We start from the raw sequence: 23,179 nt of genomic DNA, 5'->3' as shown, positions 1-23,179 counted from the left end.
TGTCTCCAGTTTTCCAAGGCTGCCATTGAAGCTAAATTCTTGTAAGCACCTCCACTCGTTTTTATTTTAAATTCCTTTATTAATTTATATGTTGATGGCGATGAATGTGGGATTGATCCGATTGTAGTTCGTGTTCATCTTGCGGGAAACTGGTGAGCGAGGTCAGTGTAAAGGGAAATTCTTCGTCGGTCATGAGAAATAAGTTTAAAAGATCCGGAAAAGCCTCGAAGATTATTAGACCTAACCTTCCTCGTGTATCGGATGACAAGATTGAACGTTTCTAATTTCTTCTTCTTCTTCATTTTTTGAAGACTATTTGTTAATTTCTGTATCATTTAGTTTTCTTTCAAGTAACAATTGATCACGAACTGACTAAGAAACAGCTCTTCATAGATGTGAATGTGATCAAAGAATGCCTTATTTTTTTACCCAATCGAAATCCTTAAAGAAGGATTGCACGAGAAGAAAATGTTTTTTCCGGTCAAATGTCATGTTTTATGACTCATAAAATAAGAAATAAATCGATTGAATCGGGAATGAACAGATATAACGGTTTAAATATTAATATTGGAGCCGGTGACCATTGAACTGTCTAAAATACATTATCTTTCTCCCACTAAACTTTAACATAGAGATCTTAATAGTCAAAAATAGATAATTTTCCAAACATATTATTAAAAAAAATTCAATCAAATAAAATATATTTATTTAAAATACTTGAAAAGTATAGTCAAATTTCAATACTTTTGGCCAAATTATTAACTTGACCTGAATGGATCAAATTGCAAGATTGCCGGACGAATATTTTTTTAAAATGCATGATTTATATAAATATAAACATTACTTATTAATTTTCTTTTTGTGTTCACGGATAGAATCAAATTGATATTTCAAAAAAAAAAACCCATCATAAAAACTTAAGAACATAACAACAAATTAAATGCAATAATATGGCATAAAATGAAGATTAAAATCCGAGGCTAATATGTTTGGAGAATTGCATATTATGTATGAATTTTATCATAAAGGTGAAGCGTGATATATGTTGGAAGCTTAGAGGCATATATAATATGTAACCATAACAGATGTTATGTCTTCACCTTTGAGTCAATGCTCCGTTTACTATGCCAGACACTGTTATTCCTATCACCGTCCACCAGATTCTTCTTGGCAGCAACCGAACACCTACCACTTCGTCCACCCTTACCATTCATCTCGATCTGAAGTCTGCGCCGTCTCATTCTATTCTCCAAACGTATTCCTCTTAGAGCACGGGCCCTCTGCTCGATTTCTAATGCTTGCGAGAAGTTCCAAATACGAACAACACCTTCCTCACCGCCACAAACGATTCGATCTGCTCCAATGTCGACCGAGAATAAATTGCACCCGAATCCATGCAGCATTCTCTGGGGTGGTTCTATAGTCTTTTGGTCGGATTCTTTAAACCTTGGAACTCTTTTCCCTATACTGGCCCTCAACAACTTTCGAACATCAATTAGAGCGAGCTTCCCGTCATTGGAAGCTGACACAAGCCAAGGGAACTCAAATGCGAGGGCATAAACAGCTCCTGAGTGAGGAATCCATGTTGCAACCTTCACGACTCTATGTTCCTTAGACTCGGTTATGATCTCGAACATATGTACTGCCCCATCTTCTCCTCCGGTAAAAAGGAAGTCTCCAGTGCGGCTCCGTGCTAAGGCATATGTATAACCGACGTGAACATTGTGAATCACACTTAACAAAGTCCCACTATTAGTCTCCCAAACATACACATCCGAACCTGCCGTGCTAGCAACAGTCGTGTCGTGAGGAACAAGGCTCCAAACCCAGTCACCATGCCTCAAGATCTGTGTGCACTTCAGTGTCGACCGGTTCCACACACGAACAGTCATATCCCAAGAACCGCTATAAATCCTAGTAAGGTCCAAAGAAAGAGAAGTTATGGGCCCATCATGTTCCCAAAGTCGAAACTCGGTGTTCGGTTTCTCAACTCCCTTTAGGTCAAACAAATATTTAAGACCCTCAACTGCCTTCCAACAATGGATAAATCCGTCGGTACCCCCAGCAACCAATAGTTTAGTATCTGCTGCAACTGCCCTAACAGTACAACCAAGGGGGCGGGATGATGCAATGGACAACCCCTCTTCCATATCCCACATTCGGACAACTGAGTCATACCCGGCTGTGAAAACAAGCTTGGCAGAAGCCAACAAAAACACGGTTCGAACAGCTTCAGTATGACCATATAGAACATCGATGCTATACCTTCCTAAAAAGGTCTTGCTCCTATAATCCCTCTCCACAAACAGTTCCTTCCACGACTTCTCATCCGAAAACCAAGCTGCAGTCGGTAAACCCCACCTCTCACAATAAAATTCCTTCCAAACCCGATGCTCGGATGCTATGCTATGGAGAGTGGTGGACACACAAGACACTACACCGAGCTCTTTGGGGTCAAGACAATTCAAAATCTCTGATATCAAGGCTGGTGGGAGATCAGTGATCGAACGCCAGACATTCGAAAAAACATCATCAGGAGCTACCTGTTTAGAACTACAAGAGCTCGAGATCCCTTTCTTACGATTACAATCCAATGTCAGTTTCGAAATTTCTAAATCCTCCGTTATGGAATTGGAACTAAAATGATTCGTCTCGGAGCAGTTTGCTAAATCCTTAAATACCAGGGTGCTTTCTTGGCATTCAAATTCCATAAAATGAATGAGTTTTTAACCTAAAACTGTTAGATTCAATGGCTTAAACCAAAATCCCCTGATTGGGAAGCTAAAAATAGGAAATTGAACCCAGAACCTCAATTTACTCTCAAAATCAAAGATGCCCAAAATCTAACAAACCCTCTAAATTCAAACCCAAAGTGTTCAAATCAAACTACAGCAGGTTTTATAAAAATCAGAAAATATCCAATCAATTTGATTGCAGGATCTAATAAAAATCCAGAAAATAAACAATACCTGTGGCGACTGATAATTCGTCCTCCGGATCAGAGAAGCTGTTAGAGTTTTTTTTTTTTAATTGAAAAAAGGGAGAATTCGAGAAATTAGAGAAATATGCATTTGGAATTTGGGGCCAAAAGCGATGAAAGGGTGAGAGAGGAGACCTTTTATCACCGCTATTTCACGGAACGATCGTACGGTAGACATGATTAGATCAGGAAGACAGAGATTGTTTGGGACGTTGGATTAGAATGCGCCACGCACGAACACGTAGGCTGCTGCTTGTTATTATGTATTTTTAATCTTCAGTGAAGTTGTATGTTTTTGGGTAAATTTTGTTATATGTCATTCTATTTTCCGTAAGTTTACAATTATATTACATTTTTTTAAAATTACAATTGAATACAACAATAACAAGCATTGTTAAATATCAAACTATTCTTATAGCATTAAAAATGTTTTTAACTAATTTTTTTCATTTCAAGTGATGATGGTAAAAATTATTTGTATTCCTCGCAAATCAAAGATTTATTCGACGATTCGAATGATGAAAAGATTATTATTAATGAAAAAATTAATTGGAGTTTAAGAAATTCAAATAGATAGTTGTTTGTCATCATAATTCTTTGATTTTTGATGCTCCCTATCTTGTCTGTGATGCGCAACCACAGTAGGTCCATGAATTCAACTGGTGGAGAATGTGTAACAGCAAAGCTCTTTTGGCATTTTATAAAGATGGCTTCCATTGTGTACATCATTGTCCAACCTCAAAAGCTTCAGCTAAACATCGTGTTTCATCGGCTGCAATGGTCGGCGAAGAAGTCCCAGGCGACGGAGAAGCACAAATGTTGCCGGATTCTGCTCGCAAACACCGCGGTTGGACTACTTTCCCCTTCATTGCTGCTCTCTTTCTCTTTCTGCCTATCTCTTCTAATGTTTTACATTCCTAAGAAATAGAACTTGAGGTCATGATTCAACTGGAACAACCGGTAATTGGTTTTTTGGTTTGAACATGAGTTTTTATTGTTTTCGACATATAATTATATCGGACACTCATTTGAGCCTGGATTATCAGAATCGGACTAACAAACAAATGAGAAAAAAAAAAACACAGGGACACTGATAGGATCAAGCATAGCAGTATCAGGGCGGGGAAACAACTTGATTGTGTATATGATCGAGAAATTCCACGTGAGAAGCATTGATGCAACTCAGACATTCAACATTGCAGCTGCTTCCACCAGTTTACTTCCCATGGTTTCTGCAATCCTCGCTGATTCTTTCCTAGGTTGCTATAATGTCATCTGGATGTCTTCTCTCGTCTTGATCCTGGTAAACCACTTCTTTCGTTGTTCCGGTTCTTTGATTTTCTTAAAAGTTTTCATGTCCGACTGTAACACCCCTAATCCTTACCCAACCTGAATACGAGTCTGAAGTGTCACATTGACTTTTCAAATTTTGACTCTTGACAAAATTCAAAGAAAATTTAAAACTTTCATTAAAATAAAGGTAATTTATTTACGTAAATTGACCAAAATAACCAAAATCGATCAGAGCATTCATAACTGACACTTTTCTTATATGCCAACACACTATACACAACAAAATACATACTTTATCAGTTACTTCTGATCTGATCTTCTAGCAGTGTTGTTGTTCTTGCCACTCCTATTTCTATTCTTCCCGATTCCTGGTACCTACGTGTAAATCACTTACACGCTAAGTCACAGACTTAGTGAGGCATAACATAAATATATGTATATACATATATAACAATGAATTCATGAACATGCATTCTTACCATTGATTATGACATTTCAACTTGCATGTATCTATTACACTGTAACATATATGATGATAATATGCACATATATAAAACTTGTATTCTTATGCTAGTTTCACTTAAATTTATCTTTGGATCGCCCATGTACATTATTGAGAACAGAAGGTACGCGAGTACAATGAGGTTGTGCACAACGTTGTCACTACAGCTCGAATAAAATCCCACTAGGGGCACTGAATATTTGTCCCGAAAGACCACTATATCCTGAAGGACCACTGGTAATCCCTCGACTTTTAGCATGTCAATTATACATACAGCTCTCACATTAAGTAACATGGGGTTAATTATAATACAAGTATCATTTTCATATCTCTTCTATCATTTTTCACATAAACACATGATTCACTTCATATGAGTACACATGATCATTTTCATTATTTCCCATACCTGAATGGATTCTCATATAATTGCATTCATTCAAATAAGTTCATATTAAAGCATGAATAAATTATGCATGAAAGCACTATAGCATTAATACATATATAAATATGCATGTACATGAATGTGAAATCATAAGTTTAACTATAAGAGATAGACTCATCGCAAGTCTTATCTCAATACAATTTCATATAAGATATGCACTCACCTTAGCCTTGCTTTGACTCGATTCTAATTTTTCGATTGTTCCTGAACAAGATTACGTTCTATATCTACATAGTAATACATTGATACATATCAGTATACTAATTGATATATTCTAAATTATCACTTCTTAGACTAAAAGAAAGGCTAATTTCATCTCTTAATGAAGGTATGTATCGATGCACTCTATAGTGTATCGATGCATCCCTTAATATGTGCATCGATGCACTATCTATGCATCGGTATACAAAGCACATTCGATGTTTTTATTTTAAGGGGGTGCATCGATGCACTCCTCATGCATCGATGCACTAATTGCATTCGATGTTCATTTATTTGAGAGTGCATCGCATTGAATGTTTGTCGATGCACACAACCCAGAAATGTTATTTTGAGCACGAAAATCCCTTCATAATCCTCTCAACACTTCCTATTTCACCTCCTTTTATGTCTCTAACTTGCATGCACCTACTTAAATTAATTATTATCCATTCAATACCTCTAAAACTTAAAAATCCAATCCTCCATATAAAATTCAAGAATCTCACTCAACTTCCAATATGTTCTAAATCTAATTCTAACACTTCATATCCCTCAATCAAGTTGGTGACAGGTCAAATTCAACTTCCAATTCTCATTATGAACTTTATTTCAAAATTTCATTCAAAAACTCCTAACCTTTAATTCTTTCTACACCCTCCGTCTTGTTGTTTTAAAGCAAATTAAACTTTCCTTAAGCTTAATTAGCACATAATGATCAAAACCAAACTTAAATTTCAACTAACAATCAGCTTATGAGAAGTCTCACCTTTGATATGAGTATTCACGTGTGGAGAATAGAAGAGAAGAAGAGAACTCTGGAAGCTTAGGTGTTTCTCTCTTCACTCCACGTGGAAACATATATAACCATAACAATTAAATTATTTCCCTTTTCAATGACCATTTTGTCCTTCTATTCCTTCTTCTTTTCAATTTGATCATACACCGCATTTTTCATATAAGTCCTTAACTATTCAATTATTATACTTTAATCACCAAATTCTGAAACTTTACAATTTAGTCACTAACCTGGTATTGAGGATGTTACACCGACAGTTATGTCGATGCATATTCGGATATAGTACACAATATGATCCTCCAAATATTTGAAGAATCCCAACAATAGAACTCACTCTTGGAAGTAAATTTCTTACTATCATTTGTCACTGCTTTTGAAGGGGATTATCCTCCTAGCTTTAACAGCCATGCTCGATCCCTTAAGGCCACGAATGTGCCCAACTCCATCAAAAGTTCAATTCCGCATACTTTACTTGGGCATAGCTTTAGGATCTATAGTTGTGGCCGGTACTAGTTTCACCATTTCTTCCATCGGAACAATTCAATTCGATGATTCGAAAGATCAAAGGGTTTTCTTCAACTGGTTTGCTATCACTCTGTATACATCGGTGGTGTTAGGTGCCACAGTGATTGTTTATATCAACGAAAATGTAAGTTGGGTATTCGGATACTGGCTATGTTTTGCGGTGAACGCGATCGGATTAGCCATTTTTGTGTGGGGAAGACTTTATTATTGACAAGTGAAGTGTAAAGGAAGCCCATTTACAAGCTTTGCTCGTGTTGTGATTGCCACCATTGTTAAGAGGAAAGTCACTCTTTCATCAAGAGCTGAAGATTACTGCCATCAGAAAGATGGAGATATGGAGAAACAAGCTTCATTGCCTTCTAAAAGCTTCAGGTATACAATTCCCTCGCGTTATTAACACAATGCTCTTAACGTTTTCAAATCTCGATGTTCAAGATCGCTCAAACATCGTTGAATCAATTAAGCATGCAGGTTTCTAAACCATGCTGCTGCAATGGAAACCGAGGCGGACACTAAGGTGAATGGATCAACGGAAAAACCATGGAGACTATGCTCGGTACAACAAATTGAGGATTTTAAAAAACTATTAAGAATATTCCCACATCTTTCGAGTAGCATATTAATGTACGCCACACTACCAATAATAAGCACCTTCGCATATCAAATTCCCAGCAGGCTCCATGATAGTGTTCGTTTAACCTCAACAGCCAACAAAATCACCTTGATCGATCGGTTCCTTTTTCCATTGTGGCTGAAGATAACACAAAAATCGCTGATGCATCTCCATCGAATCGGACTCAGTCACTTGTTTAACATGGACGGGTGTGGACGTTGCTTCCCCGGTTGAATAAGAAGGCTAAATTTGGGTCAAACCCACCATGTTTCAGACTATCCGGGGTCTATTGTTCCAATGTTCGTACTATGGTTGGTGCCTCAGCTAGTACTGGTTGGACTGGATGAAGCATTTCATTACCCGGGGCAAGTCGCATTGTACCATCAAGAATTCCCGAAGCCACTGAGAAGCACAGCCACCGCAATGATTTTAGTCATTGTCGGACTCGCTTACTATTTAAGCACCACCACTATCGATCTAGTTCAAAGGGTCACAACATAGTTAAAGCATAATATAAACAACGGATGGCTTTGGAATTTGTATCTGATGTTTGCCATGACGCAAATGCTGAAGTTCTTTTATTTTTTGTTCTGCGCGAAGTGTTACAAGTATCGGAGTGTGGAGGAAAGAAATAAAAGCAATAATGAGTTCTACTGCTGAAAAATAATGCTGAAGGTTGAAGAAACAGATAAGCTCCATGATTTCATGAACCTGAGTTTTGGTGGAATTCGAGAATCATTTCGAGTTTTGGTGGAATTCGAGAATCATTTCGAGTTTTATAGGGAAACAAACAGAGAAGAAAGGAATACCTGGCTAGAAGCTTAAAAGTGTATATTAAGCAAAACCAAGATTGCAAAACTTGAGAACTTATATTATCTAAAATATAACCAACAATAAAGAGTAGCAATGTACTCTTTCAGCTAGTTCTTTGTCAGGCAACATAAATAAAAAAAGAAAAGAAACCTGTTGATACTTGCAAAACCAAGAAACACCTATATTTGCTTGTTTTGATTCATGCTCTATTTCGCTTCTTGTTGTAGAGGCGGTAATCGATATCCGATTTTGCCCTACTCCAGAAAGAGGAGCCATGGTAACCATAACAGCAATGAACCACCGAACACCAACACTTCATGAATAAATATTGATAGAAAGATGGTCATTGTACAACGTCACAAATCTAATCATAATGGAGAATTGTTTGAAAATTGAGAACCACCAAGACGGGAGATATAAAATCCGGAATACTTGTAAGCATTCATTCTGAATGCAAACACTAGTTTCCAGAGGCAACACCATTCTTGAAGCGAAAACTCTTCATCATAGATAGCTCCCCTACTAACATTAGAAGAAGAGAGATCATACGAAAGCTTGATATTATCAAAATATTTTACGATTCTTGATTCTGTATCTTCATAATCATGTAAAGAAACATTATTTTCCATGTCCCCAGAAGAAATAAATCGAAAGAACTTTAAATTTCAACTTACAAGACATTAGCTGATCTTGCAATCTCCCGAGTTATCATCAGGATCCTCTTCAGAAACTGCAATGTCATTGGAGAGCCCTGAAATATGATCTTCATCCCCATTGTCTTCATCACTTTCAAGATCAGCACTACTATACCTCCTTTCTACATATCCAAACATCTGTCGCCTCTGTAGGCGGAGAACATGCATTATAACATCAGGGGCAAGTGTTACAGGCGACTGATCTTCTCTACTCTGTCTATTGGACTCCATGATCTGTATATAGAGAATATAAGTACGAGAAAATAGGCATTCGTTAATCACCTCATTAACTATCAAATATGAGATGATACCTTCTTCAAGTTGTTAGGCAGTGCAGGTTCATCACGGGCTGTAGGAGCCCAGAGCTTCACATTTTTATCAATTCCACAAGTAGCAAAAAAAGGCATATATGGATGGGGCTCAAGATGATTTACTACATTTCGGTCACCTAACATTACACGAACAAGCTTAGCGTCCACCTTCTTCCAAATAAATATATGGCCACAATCGGAACCGCTCATCACATATTCATCTTTGGGGCCAAAAAAACTCACTCCTTTGACTGTCCGTGAATTTCTGTGACCCACATAAACTTGCGGCTCCTCATCTCTCTGATGAGTTTCAGATTCGAGAGATACCGGAGGAAGTCCGAGCCCCATGTTCTTTTGGAATAAGTAAATCAACTCATCATTGTAAGAAACAAGTAGTTCACTTGTGTTAGAATAAGCTAACCCTGTAATATGAATATGGTTAGAGTGAAGCAGATGACGAGGGCAAAATACGTTCACTGGTGTGTCTGAAACATTAGATGCATCCAATGGATATCTTCTGATATCATAGACGCGCGCATATTCATCAGAACCTCCTATAGCAAAGTAATTTGGATTCCTTGGATCAATTACGATGGCATTTAACCTCATGTTTAAAGGTTGCCTATTAGCTTCTTCAAACGAGAAGCAGTGGAATAGCTTTGAAGCAGAACCACATCGCAGATCAAACTGCAACACAAAATAGCAAGAATAACAACAAAACCTAAAATGAACTGAAGCTATAAGTTGCAATTTCAATTAAATTAACTAACATGTTGAACTAAGCCATCTTCACCACAACTAAAGAATATGTATGGACTTCCGGGTTCAATAGCAAGGCTGTGCACTCGACCCTGATGCTTTCCCAACTTTCTCGTTTTAACATGACCATTCTCCGAAATCTCTCCAAGCCTCACCTGAAACAAGAGGAAAACTTTTATACAGTCAAACTCATTACTAGATTCTTTGTTTAAATAACTTTTTTTCTGAATGAGTAACAATAACCTAATACTAGCATCTATATTACTTTGGCACTTCATTTTTCTTTAAGTATCCATTTCTGACACCATGTGTTAGACACAATTCCAAAATGGGCATGGGATACCATACTTGACGAACCGATAAAATTTTAAAATTGAATATACTTGTGCCAAACACATAACCATATTCAAACTCTACTTAAGAGGATAAGACCGAGCAACATTGACTAGCATCGAGGATCAAATCAAGTATAAATAGAAGCAAAGAACTTCACTACCTGGCCATCAGCAGCAGAAGTGATTATTCTCTTATCATCATTGAAGGGCATAAATTTTGCCTGAAATATGTTGTCAAAGTGGCCGGAAGCATATGAAAACGTTTTGCTTTTAGCAGCCCAGTTCCAGAACATAACATGTTTATCATCAGAACCAGACACTAGGATGTCACCAGTGGAGTTGAATTCCACAGTGTTCACACATCCCTCATGGCCGTTTAGTTTCCCATAAAGGTCAAAATTTTCCAGTATAACCTGTACCAAAACACAAACAATAAAGAACTACCGAATCTTAATAATACCCAGAATTTTAGATCAAATTTGAGTTCATACTGAAAAACAAATCATACCCATTTCGTATGGAATTCCATCCAACATACACCATCAAAGAAACACACAGAATTTCTAATTATTCTAGAGATGATTCCTTTTCATAATACATTTGATGCAGTGATCAAAGTATTTCAACAGAAGGGGGAAAAAGAAAGACCCAGAAGAATAAGCTATGAAACCTGAGAAGCAGAGAAATAGCGAGCAAAGCTTTTGGGGGTGCAAAGACCCATTTCGCGGTTGATGATCTCTGAAAAACCATGTTTAATTCTCTTTAAACTTGTCGTCTCCATATTTCAATTCATCAATGATGAACCATGTTCACGCTGTACAGATCATTTTAGTTCTGGGTTCTTGCTTGGTGGTGGCTTACGAATTGTGCACCCTTGTGTAGAAAGCGCGACGAATACGTAGCCTTTTCCTGATCGGGTCAAAACCCGTTTCCTTAAGTTTTATTGGATTAAAACTCGTCGGCAAATATCCATTCCTATGTCAGAAGCCACCGAAAAATTGAGTGAACTGAGCCCAATATGGCTTGATTTTGGATTTAAAAAATAGAAATTAAATAACATGTTCAACAAGAATTATTATTATCTTTTAAATGATTTAATCTTTTAATTAGACCCTCAAAATCAAATATTAAAATCTCTAATTACATATTGATATCATATATTCACCTATTATTCATATTCAAACATAAATATAAGAATTAAGCCCTCTAAATATATTAAAACAATTATAAATATAAGCAATAAAAAACACATAATTTTATGTTATGATACAATATATAAAATTTTAGGATGATAAAATTATATTTTAATAAAAATATAAAAAATATTTATTAAAATATATGATTTTATATATATTTTTTAAAACGTTTATCTTGTCAATTCCCTTTTATCTATCATGTATAAAATTACGGATACATATGTGTATAGTATACTCCAATGAAAATAGAGTAGCCAGTGGGTAGGCGGCAAAATTCATGCATACAACTCCATCAAAAGTAGGCAGAATAATTAATTGAGTCCCACCTTGGCACCTCATCAAGCTTCAAACCAAAGGCAGCCATGTCTCTCTCGGTCTTAGAACAGCTGGGTCGACGGTCCACATCAAGCAAATATCACTAGATTTAAAATATTTACAGTAGGACTCCTTTAATAAAATAAATAAATTTAAAAAATAAGAATTTATAACAGATATAGGGACTCTCTAACAATTTAATTAAATTAAGATTCTGAAATTTTAAAATTTAATATATTTTTACAAAATATTATTATGTTTATCGTTGACATGATAACATTTCTCTTTTAGTTGTAACTTTTTTGATTTAAAATTGAATACAAAATTCTTATATTTTTATTTACCATCTAGTTCCATTAATAGTCATTTGTAGTCATGCATTCAAAGAGGTAAATAACATAAGTTTTCGGCAACCAACATAAAAAATTAACTAGTCAAACACTAGTCTATGGTTTTAGACTGCACCAACCACCTGCTTGATGTAATGCTTGACCGTCGGGTAGAAATCCTAAATTCAAGATTGCTTTGTGGTCCACCCCATTTCTGATAACCTAACTTTATAGATATGGTAAAAAATATTTATTTTTTTATTATTTAGTTATTGATAACCTAGACCTTAGTATAGGTAATGTTGAATTTGGAGGGTGAGAGGACTCCCCTCCCAAGGATTTGGGCCAAAATGTCCACAGTGTCAATTTGCATTCAACTTTCGGCCAAACCATTACGCCCGCACTACTTAGCACAGCATAGGTGACACCGCCCATCTTCATGGCTCACAAAGGATCGCCTTTGGATCTACAACTCCAATGTGATTGAATCATGTGCCAAGTTGATGAATCTATATCATACATTATCTATGTCCAATATATATATATATATATATATATATATATATATATATATATAAATATGTGAGAATAATGAGGCGAAAGCCCTGTGTCACAATATTATTGTTTTATTTTCAAAAGATGTATATAATAAGATGTGCAACTATATTATTGAAAACATGAGACTTAATACTTTTTTTTTAATAATTCCTACTTAGTGGAGGGGTCATATAAATTTTATTTTTAATATGTATTGAACCTAAAATCTAAGAGATACAAGATATCAACTAAGAATTTTTAACTAAAAATTATTGACAACGTTAGACGTAATATTAATTTACTTGGTTTATTGATTTGTAACATTTACTCGAAATAGTGCTTGTGTTAACGGTTTAGGTGCATGCATTTGTCATGCTTGGAAAGCAACCAAATCAACTCGCGTACTACATACGTTAAGAAATAGGGATTATGATTAGGTTTGTTGTTTCATGGAGCGTTAGAATAGTATACGATACCAATGAATTGAAAACGGCCGTTTGTTTCTCAATTCCGTTACCGGATCCTCTCTGTCCTTATCCGTAACAGAATGAGAAAACCGAAAGTCCGTTACCAACCATATGCCTTATTGTCTTGTCCTTTTCTTTCTTTGCTTTTTTCTCACTTCCTTCCTTTTCTTTGCCTCTATGGTTTAAATTAGGGTTAAGCAAAATAAGTTTAATTTGATTTGTACGACAGATTAAGTCATCTAACTGCAATCAAAACTAATCATTACGATGTACAAACAAACCAATTTATAATAATTAGTTTTATAGCAAAAAAATAAATTTAAACATAACGAAGAGAATGTGTCTTTTTCTGTTAAAGATTATTATGTGGTGGAACGAGATAAGATAAAACAATTTTTGTTACCAATATTGTTTGGATTATAATAATTTATTTTATTATTGTATTAACTGTTTCATGAAAAGGCGATTATTATTTCAAGCTATATTGTATATTAACTACCATATTAAGGATTTATTTAACTCTATAGATTTAATGTTTTAGGGAAATATCTCTAAAACGGATGTTATAACACACATAATTTTATAAAATGTAAAATTTAAAATATTCGATAAATTTGAAGCAAGTCATGCAGTGGGAATGCATATTAGTGGATTCTTTTCGTAACTGAAGATGCTATCAATACGGCACAGTTTTCTATTCAACTTTCACTTTTATTTTCTTTAAATAAAATATCTATATTTTTTTTATTAATTTAGTGAGTTCTTTCACTGTCAAAAATTTGACCAGTCAACTAACATGATTGATTTCATATGAACATCAAATGACAATTATCCACTTGTCTCACCATTGAGCTTCTACAAGGTCCACAAATTAGAAAGGGTGATTTCAAATTTGGTCCCTTAATTGTATTTATTAGTAGTGTATTATAATATAAATATATCTATCTGTAGCTTATTAATGCTGATTAATTGTAACCGTTTTGGTTAATTTGTTATAACTGAATCATGTACAGTTGGGCTAGGTGTTAGATATAGTGGATCTGCCCACTATACATGATCCATGAGGATATTTTGTAATTTTGGAATTCTGTTGCATTTTGTTATTTTTCCAGTAAAGATGCGTTATTTCCTTTTTGTTTGGTCCTCTTTCTCTTTTTCAGTGCCATTGCTAGGTTTATGTTGCTTTGCTATCATGGTATCATTCGCCTGAGATCCTGCGGCCTTTTTTTCTTCCGTTCTGCGTACCAGCTTTCTCGTCGATTTCTCTCCGATTGCTCGTCGATTTGGATTTTTTATTCATCACGTCTTTTTCCCTGCTACTCTCCTTTGGTTATGCTCTTCGATTCTGGTGAGATTGTTCTATTACTGGTTTCAATTAACCTCGTGATTCTGCATCTTGATTCATCTTTGTTCTTTGGCATTTTTCACTTCCGTTCTTCATCAATTATGTTGCTACTCTTTCACTTGCCCTAATAGTTCAAATTGAGGCAAATCTTACTGTTGTTTTCCTTCAGACGCTTGATAAAATCGATTTTCATCCTTGCTGTGTTCTCAGGTTGATTATCGTGTTGTCTCTGGTATATGCTCGCATTATTGATTTTTCCTTGCTCTACGGTGGATCTTTGACTCTAGTGAGATCGTTTTTTGTTTCTTGCTGGTTTAGTTGTCTGCGTCTTGTTTCTTGCTGATCTCTGGTTGATAGCTTACGATTTGCTCTCTTCCTGTTTTGCGTTATGTATGGCAAATACTGTGGATGAAAATAGTTTAAATGTTGCTTGTAGTTCTACTATTACTGCCTCTAATAGGTTGTTCTCTACTAAAAAGATTAATGTCACTCTAGATGATCATAATTACCTGATTTGGCATCAGCAGATTTTCCTCACTATTAAAACACATAAACTTCAGAAGTATATAGACTCACATATTTCTTGGCCTACACAGTATGTTACTTCTGAGGGAATAATTAGTTTGAATCCTGAATATGAGCTGTATGAGGAGCAAGATGGAGCTATTGCCTTATGGTTATTTTCTACTGTTAGTGAGGAAGTTTTACCTCATCTTATAGGCCTTAATATTGCAGCTGAAATCTGGAGTACACTGCATAGATTATATAGTCGCAAGACTACTTCTAGGTTAATATCTTATAAGAGAATGCTTCATTCTCAGAGGAAGGGAGAGATAACTATGAGAGACTACTTGATGAAAATAAAGTCTGTTTATGATAATCTAGCTAGCTGTGGAGAGATAATATCAGAACATGAACATATCACTGCTATTTTGAATGGGTTACCACCTGAGTTTGAACAGGTTATCACTGTTATAACTGCTACTCCCACTCCTCCAGATTTAAGGTCTGTGAGCACCATACTCCTAGATGCTGACACTAGACAGACACAGTCTTTTAATCATGTCACAACATGTGCTCATATTGCTACTCAAGCTACAAACGATCAAGTGATCTCTAATAATAAGTCAGAGTACCAAAACAAGGGTGAATTTCTTGATAATGCTAGTCAAAATTTTAATAATAATAATAATAGTAATAGGGCTAGAGACCGAGGGCATTTTTCATCCTCTAGACCACAGTGTTAATTTTATGGTAGAATGGGACATCTTGTGGAAAAATACTAATATAGTTTTGCCATGAGTTACAAGAATAAGTCATCTCGACCTCCACAAAATAGCAATAATAAAGGCTATTCTAATGTTCAAGCCAATGTCAGATCATATAATTCAAGCAATGACAAATTCACTCCTTATAATTTCCCCTATAACTCGATGTATCATGGCTCTTCACCTTCAATAACAGCCCCTCAAGGTTTTATTTTTCATCCACAAGTTTTTCCCTTTAATTTTCACCATCAGGTCTGCCCTCCTCCTTACAATATGCCCTCATTTTCTTCTGGGCATCCATCACAATTCACAGCTTCTACTCAACCTCATGTCCCATCTCAAACTTACATAGCTACACCTGAAACTGTAGATGATAATGCTTGGTATCTAGATTCTGGAGAAACACATCATATAACTAAAGACCTTAATAATTTACAGTTTAAAGACACTCACCCTGGAACAAGTAGTGTGATTGTTGGTAATGGTAATTCTCTACCAATACAGAGCACTAGTCATTCTTTCTTTTGTGTTAATTCCAATAGATTTCATTTAAATAAATTGATGTATATTCCTAATATCACTAAAAATCTGTTATTTGTTTCCAAATTCACTCAGGACAATCAGGTTCTGCTTGAATTTTATCCTAATTTATGTCAAGTTCGAGACCTGCACACTCAAAGAATTATGTTAAAAGGGAGTGAAGATGGAGAACTGTATAAATTCAATGTTGTTATGAATAAGTCTGTTGAAAATGACACTTGTTTGCCTATTAATAATTCTACGTCTATTAATAATAATTCTGCTCGTATTAATAATTCCGCTCCTGTTAATAATTATGTGCCTATTAATAATTCTGCTCGTGTTAATAATTTTGCGCCTATTAATAATTCTGCTCGTATTGATGATTCTGCTTGTATTGATGATTCTGCTTGTATTAATAATTCTGATTTTGTTAATAATTCTGCTTGTATTAATAATTCTGCTCCTGTTAATAATTCTGCTCATATTAATGATTCTGCTCATAACTTTTTGTCTTTAATAAGCTGTCATATTGTTAATAGTAGAGTGTATATGGATATATGGTACAAAAGGCTTGGTCACCCCTCTAAAGAGGTTTTACTTTTTGCTCTAAAACACTATAATGTAATTCCCTTTTATGCTAATAAAGAACAAGTGTTGTGTAAAGCTTGTCAACTTGCTAAGTCACATAAGTTGCCATTTTTTGATTCACACACTTATTATACACAACCCTTAGAGCTTGTAGTATCTGATGTATGGGGCCTTGCTCCTGTCTACTCTAATGGGTTTAGGTACTATGTTGCTTTCACTGATGCTCATAGTAGGTATACTTGGATTTATTTTTTAAAACAAAAATCTGAGGTCAAGTCTAATTTTCTTCAATTTCATAGATAAGTATAAAGACAGTTTGGTGTTAAGCTCAAAGTGTTCCAGTCAGATGGAGGGGGTGAGTTTTGTGCTCTTCAAGCCTACATGAAGGAGCAAGGCATTGTGCACAGGTTATCATGCCCTCACACGTCATAACATAATGGCTTGGTAGAAAGAAAGCATCGACAAATAGTTGAGGTAGGTCTTTCTATGCTAGCTCAAGCTTCAATGCCTTTAAGTTTCTGGAATGATACTTTCTCTAGTGCAGTATTTCTTGTTAATCGATTACCTACACGAGCGTTGGCTGGCATTTCACCATATGAAAAGATTTTTCATAAAACACCAGACTATAATTTTCTGAGGGTTTTTGGTTGTGTGTGTTACCCATTTTTAAGACCTTACAATCAACATAAACTTTAATTTAGATCATCTGTCTGTGTATTCTTAGGGTACTCCCCTGCTCACAAGGGATACAAATGCTTAGATTCTAGTGGTCGAGTCTATGTGTCAAGACATGTTCATTTTTAAGAAAATGAGTTTCCTTATCAACAACACCTAAACCATTCTAGCACTTTCACTCTGCCAAAGGTGAACAACCCTACTAGAACATGTCAAAAAATAACCCAGTACTAAAACCATTAGTTCCCAAAACAGTTTATTCTTTCCTTCATTTCTTTCTTCTAATAGCACACACAGTCATAAGACAGTTCTGTCATTTTTCATATTACCACAGCATGGGCCAGATTTGTCATCTCCTATATTATCATCTCATCTTTCAAATTTACCATCTTTATTACCATCTCTATCACCATCAACATCATCACATCCATTCGCTTCGTCATCACATAATATTTCTCCATTGCAACATTCCATATCATCCTCATCTCATCCTTTCACGACCGCTACATCACGTATATCCACATATTCATCACATGATGAAACTCCATCACTTCCATTATCAACATCATCATCATCACCACCACCACCACCATCACGAGTAGTTCAGAATGTTCATTCCATGGTCACCCGTGGGAAGACTGGTATCTTTAAGCCTTAAGTGTTGCTTGCTGAGACAAGCCCTCAAGAGCCAGCTAATGTCTATGAAGCATTGCATCACTTTGCCACCAACACACAAAGCAGTGGGTTGCAAGTGGCTTTTTAAAGTGAAGAAGAAGTCTGATGGATCAGTTGACAGGTTGAAGGCCCGTCTGGTTGCCAAGGGTTATTCACAAACGATAGGAAGAGATTTTTCTAAGACATTCAACCCTGTTATTCGAGCTAATACAATAAGGACTGTTATGGCTGTTACTGTTATAAAAAATTGGCCACTTAGACAGATTGACATTAACAACGCATTCCTCAATGAAAAATTAACTGAGGAAATTTACATGCGACAGCCTCCAGGATTTGAGCAGAAAAGTGAAGATGGAAAGGAGTTAGTGTGTTGTTTAAGAAAGGCACTTTATGGGCTTAAGCAAGCTCCCAGGGCTTGGTTTGAGACCCTGAGAAAATTTTTGGTTGAAAGCCTTGGTTTCACTGTTTCAACAGCTGACTCCTATATATTTATTAGGAATTCAGCATGTTCTCAAGTGCTCTTAATGGTGTATGTTGATGATATAGTCATCATAGGAAGTCAGGAAATAGAAGTGGATGCCATAGTACAAGCAATCATTAAGGAGTTCTCTCTCAAAGATTTGGGTCGGCTATAGCTTTTTCTTGGAATGCAAGTTGAGCATACTTCAGAAGGCTTGATCTTAAATCAGAAGAAGTATATTTCTGATTTATTACTTCAGAAGGCTTGATCTTAAATCAGAAGAAGTATATTTCTGATTTATTAAAAAGATCAAACCTAGATGAGTCAGCACCTACACCTACTCCTATGGTTCTTACTCCCAAGCTTAAGGCAAATGATGGGCAGTTATTTGGAGATGTTCATCTCTACCGTAGCATTATGGGAGGCTTGCAATATATGTGTTTAATAAGACTTGACATAGCCTACGCAGTTAACAAGGTTAGTCAGTACATGAATAGCCCATGTGATACACATTGGAGATCAGTAAGGCGCATATTGAGGTATCTCAGTGGCACAATTGAGCATGGTATATTTTTCACTCAAGCTGGAAACTTCAGTCTAATCTGCTACACTGATGCAGACTGGGCAGCCTCAGTGGAAGATAGACGATCCACAACAGATTATTGTGTGTATCTTAGAGGAAATCCAATTGCATGGTTCTCCAAGAAGCAAAGTGTTGTGTCTAGCTCTACATCAGAAAAAAATATAGAAGCCTTGCCAATTCTGTCTCTGAATTAATTTGGATTGAACAGCTACTTGATGAAATTGGGGTTAATATAGTGGAAAGCCAGTTGTGTGGTGTGATAACACCTCTACAATTTCAATGGCAGAAAATCCGACACACCATGCCCATATAAAGCATGTAGAAATTGATGTTCATTTTGTGAGGGAGAAAGTTCTGGCTGAACAACTGAGTGTCAATTTTGTGCCTTCTGCAGAGCAGGTGGCTGATATACTCACCAAGCCATTTCCACCTGCAATATTCAGTGACATGCGCTCTCGCCTTGGTGTGAAGTCATGGACAGAAATCAGTGGTTGCAGTCATAAGAAGCATATTTGAGTTGCCAGGAAAATGTTGAAGCAGATTTAAGTTTCCAGGAAAATGTTGAAGTGGCATTTCAGGTCATTAGAAAGCCCAGAGAATATTAGTGTTTTATAATATATCTGTCTGTAGCTGATTAATTGTAATTGTTTTTTTTAATTTGTTATAACTGAATCCTGTAAAGTTGGGTTAGTTAGTTGAGCTAGGTGTTATATATAGTGGGCATGTCCACTATAAATGACTCATGAGGATATTTTATAATTGAGAAAATAACCTCAGTGACCAAAAATGCCTTATAATATACGATTTTAACCAACTTTTTTTGGATTTGCCAAAATGACCAACTAAATCGCAATGCGATCGATAATTCGCAACGCGATCTCCGGTATCGCAAATCAGTTTCCAGATTCGCAACGCGATTCTGACTATGACATTGCGATTTTACAAATTCGCGTTGCGATTTTCCTAATTCGCAATGCGAATAAGTAAATCGTAATGCGAATACGTAAATCGTAATACGAATACGTAAATCGCAATGCGAATACGTAAATCATAATGCGAATACGTAAATCACAATGCGAATATGTAAATCGCAACGCGAATCTAACTATCGCAACGCGATTATGACTATCGCAACGCGATTCTGACTATCGCAACGCGATTCTGACTATCGCAATACTGAATTTCAAATTCGCAACTCGATTTCTGAATTCGCAATAGGTTTTAGTTTCGCAACATAAATGTTTTGGGTATATAACTACGCAGCAGCATCAACTCATAACCTAAATCCCTAAATTACAACTCATTCCATCTCCATCTATCACTCTCTCCGGCGACATCTGTTCCTATATCCAACGACATCATTCCCCATCCTTCCCCATCCGGCAACAGGTTTTAGTTTTGCAGCTCGTTTGTTTAGTAAATTAATTTACAATAATGAAATCATCTAATGTTGATCATGTTTGGATAGATTTGTGTTTTGGAGGGTCATGGGAGAATGCTCATGGTGTTTTACAATATATACCTTTACCCATGAATCTTCAACTAAAACTGTCATTAAAAAAGTTAACTTATGAAACTCTAATGTTACGTGTTGCAAATAAATTGAATTTAGAGCCCCTAAGTGGATTTAGGCTATCTTATCAGAGAAATTATAAAGTTTATTTGTTAACCGACAATGAAGATGTTGAACGATTCATTGCTTACATTAGTGTTTCAAGTGATGATGTTACATTGTATGTTGTTGAACCTAGAAGTAGTGAAGTTAGGTCAGTAGCGGGTAGTAATCAACTAAGTTTTTCAACCATAGTTTATGGTGCTCAAAATTTAATGGTTCCACCACAATTTCATCACCAAACAAATATTGTTTAACCACATTTACAATACCAAACACAATCTCAAAACCCACAACCTTTCCCTAATCCAAATCTCAATAAACTTTCAGTACCAAATTCCGGTTTTCGTATTGACCAGTTAGACGATGATGAGCCAACAGAAAAAATTGTGAGTATTAGTAAGTATTCGAAATTTGATCTTGGTCAATACCCGGACTTTGATCTTGGTCAATACTCAGATTTTGATGATTTTTCAGAAGAAGAAACAAACCCTGCGTGTAATGATTTTGATATTGGTCAATACCCGAATTTTAATGATGAAATAGCCGTTGCCAAGGAAGATGTTGTTGATGATAATGAGGAGGAAGTTACGACTGTAAATGAACATGTTGAACATCCATTCTGTAATTCATATAACCCTGAAGAAGAAAAAGAAGAAGAAGAAATCCCCAAAGAAAAGTCCCCGAAGAAAATGCCACGGGAGTATAACTGGAATATGTCAGAATTACTTCAGATACCGGAAGAAGAGTTGGTAAAGATAGCAGTTGATTGTTACACAAAATTATTCGTATCAAGAAAGATGATTGTTTTGATACAAAGGAAGACTTGAAGATAACTTTGTATATGAAATGTGTGAAAGATGTCTATCAACTAAAAGTTAACAAATCAAGCAAAGATCATTTCGAAACAAGGTGTATGATTGACAAAAACTGTACGTGGCGTATGATTGCAAAGAGGATAAAAGATTGCTAAATGTTTCAAGTTAGGAATTTTATTGATAAACATACATGTTCAAGAACCCATGTTTTTCCTCACCATAGACAGGAAAACAAAAAAGGTGTTGGGTGGTTTCTGGCTGAGTTAATGTTTTTGAATGGCAGGGTATATCGGGGACAAGAAATTATGACTGACATGAATGCTCGGTTCAAGATTAGTATCTTATATTCTCAAGCTTGAAGAGCCAAATGTTATGCCTTGGAATTGTTGAGGGGGTTGCCAGAAGCATCGTTTGCCCAACTGCCGGCTTATTGTCACAATTTAAAGCTGAAAATCTTTGGTCGGTAACTCATATCAAAACAGATAGAGATAGACGCTTTGAGTTGCTGTTTATCGCCATTGGTGCTGCGGTTAGTAAATCAATATAATTTTGTTGACTCATTTTTGTTAGTTACATGCATTTCACATTTAAATGATTATATTTTTTGTGTATATGATTTTGTAGATTCGTTCGTTTATTACTTGCATGCGCCCAGTTATTATAGTTGACGGAGCATATTTAAAAGGTCGATACCTTGGAGTAAACTTATTAGCAGTAGTCATGGATGCTAATAATGGGATACTGCCAATAACTTACGGGGTTGGCAAATCTAAAACCTCTAATTCATGGACATGGTTTATAGGGCATCTTAGGGATTGCATAGGTCCTATTAGCAATCTGACAATCATATCCGATAGGGCAAACTCAATTGACAACACTGTTAGAAAGTGTTTCCCAGATGCTTTTCATGGACTTTGTGGTGTTCATTTGTATAGAAATCTAAAATCAAGGTCTGCTGGTATAAAAAATCACAAATGGACATACTGGAAGGCTGTAAAAGCATATCGGGAAGTGGATTTTAATAAGCATATAAACTGTTTAAGACGTGTTTTGCCTCAGTGTGCTCAAACTCTAGAAGATGTCAGGTTTGAAAGATGGTCAAGTGTACATCAACTTGGAACAAGATATGGTTTCATGACGTCTAATAGTGCAGAATCAATCAATGCTCTAAGTCGTCATTCCCGGAAATTACCCATTACTATATTAATGGAGTTTTTTCGAGCTTCTATTCAACAGTGGTACTACAAGAAAAGAAACCATGCATGTATTATTACTTTAAATTCGTAACTTATCATATATTTTACTAAGTATTATTTATTTAAATTTACAGGAACATTGGAACATCGTGTTACACCATGGACTGAAAAAAAGATAACGAAACGTGTTGTGAAGTCAACGTCATGGAGAGTTGAACCATGTTCAAACACTTTGTTTGAAGTACTGGATAATAACTTAAATGGGCTTGTCGATCTAAATGCAAAGACGTGTAGTTGTATGAAACGGAAAACATCTGGTTATCCGTGT

At 35.8% G+C, this 23,179-nt stretch overlaps 2 protein-coding genes and 1 pseudogene across 3 annotated transcripts; 1 reads left to right on the top strand and 2 right to left on the bottom strand.

Annotated features, from left to right (window-relative positions):
• Nucleotides 1-947: 947 nt before the first annotated feature.
• On the bottom strand, nt 948-3,037 carry LOC120189299 (F-box/WD-40 repeat-containing protein At5g21040-like). Its single transcript, XM_039192611.1, has 2 exons — nt 2,970-3,037; nt 948-2,853 (listed from the first exon to the last, which is right to left on the bottom strand). Exon 2 carries the CDS (start codon nt 2,709-2,711, stop codon nt 1,089-1,091), a length of 1,623 nt encoding a protein of 540 aa, XP_039048542.1. The 5' UTR covers nt 2,712-2,853; nt 2,970-3,037; the 3' UTR covers nt 948-1,088.
• Nucleotides 3,038-3,651: 614 nt separating this feature from the next.
• Nucleotides 3,652-8,012, top strand: LOC120189366 (annotated as a pseudogene).
• Nucleotides 8,013-8,297: 285 nt separating this feature from the next.
• LOC120189410 (DDB1- and CUL4-associated factor 8) lies at nt 8,298-11,104 on the bottom strand. 2 transcript variants are annotated; one of them, XM_039192699.1, is made up of 6 exons: nt 10,936-11,104; nt 10,427-10,678; nt 9,942-10,085; nt 9,172-9,858; nt 8,840-9,094; nt 8,298-8,684 (listed from the first exon to the last, which is right to left on the bottom strand). In XM_039192699.1, exons 1-5 carry the CDS (start codon nt 11,044-11,046, stop codon nt 8,846-8,848), a joined length of 1,443 nt encoding a protein of 480 aa, XP_039048630.1. In that variant the 5' UTR covers nt 11,047-11,104; the 3' UTR covers nt 8,298-8,684; nt 8,840-8,845. The 2 variants fall into 2 exon arrangements, with proteins under 2 accessions (XP_039048630.1, XP_039048629.1); XM_039192698.1 differs by having other exon boundaries at nt 8,664-8,687.
• Nucleotides 11,105-23,179: the final 12,075 nt, after the last annotated feature.

Source organism: Hibiscus syriacus, unplaced genomic scaffold, assembly GCF_006381635.1.
Source record: "Hibiscus syriacus cultivar Baekdansim isolate YM2019G1 unplaced genomic scaffold, ASM638163v2 tig00116954_pilon, whole genome shotgun sequence".
Classification (NCBI taxonomy): domain Eukaryota; kingdom Viridiplantae; phylum Streptophyta; class Magnoliopsida; order Malvales; family Malvaceae; genus Hibiscus; species Hibiscus syriacus.
The sequence above is the reverse complement of the archived record's forward strand: the minus strand, read 5'-3'. Positions and strand labels throughout refer to the sequence as shown.

Excerpts from the sequence above, each read along its gene's own strand:
- LOC120189299 (XM_039192611.1), bottom strand. The coding sequence starts at position 2,711 with ATGGAATTTGAATGCCAAGAAAGCACCCTGGTATTTAAGGATTTAGCA.
- LOC120189410 (XM_039192699.1), bottom strand. The coding sequence starts at position 11,046 with ATGGAGACGACAAGTTTAAAGAGAATTAAACATGGTTTTTCAGAGATC. Across the intron at positions 9,859-9,941 it reads AAGATGGCTTAGTTCAACAT|TTTGATCTGCGATGTGGTTC; the intron begins GTTAGTTAATTT and ends TTTGTGTTGCAG. Across the intron at positions 9,095-9,171 it reads TGCCTAACAACTTGAAGAAG|ATCATGGAGTCCAATAGACA; the intron begins GTATCATCTCAT and ends CTCTATATACAG.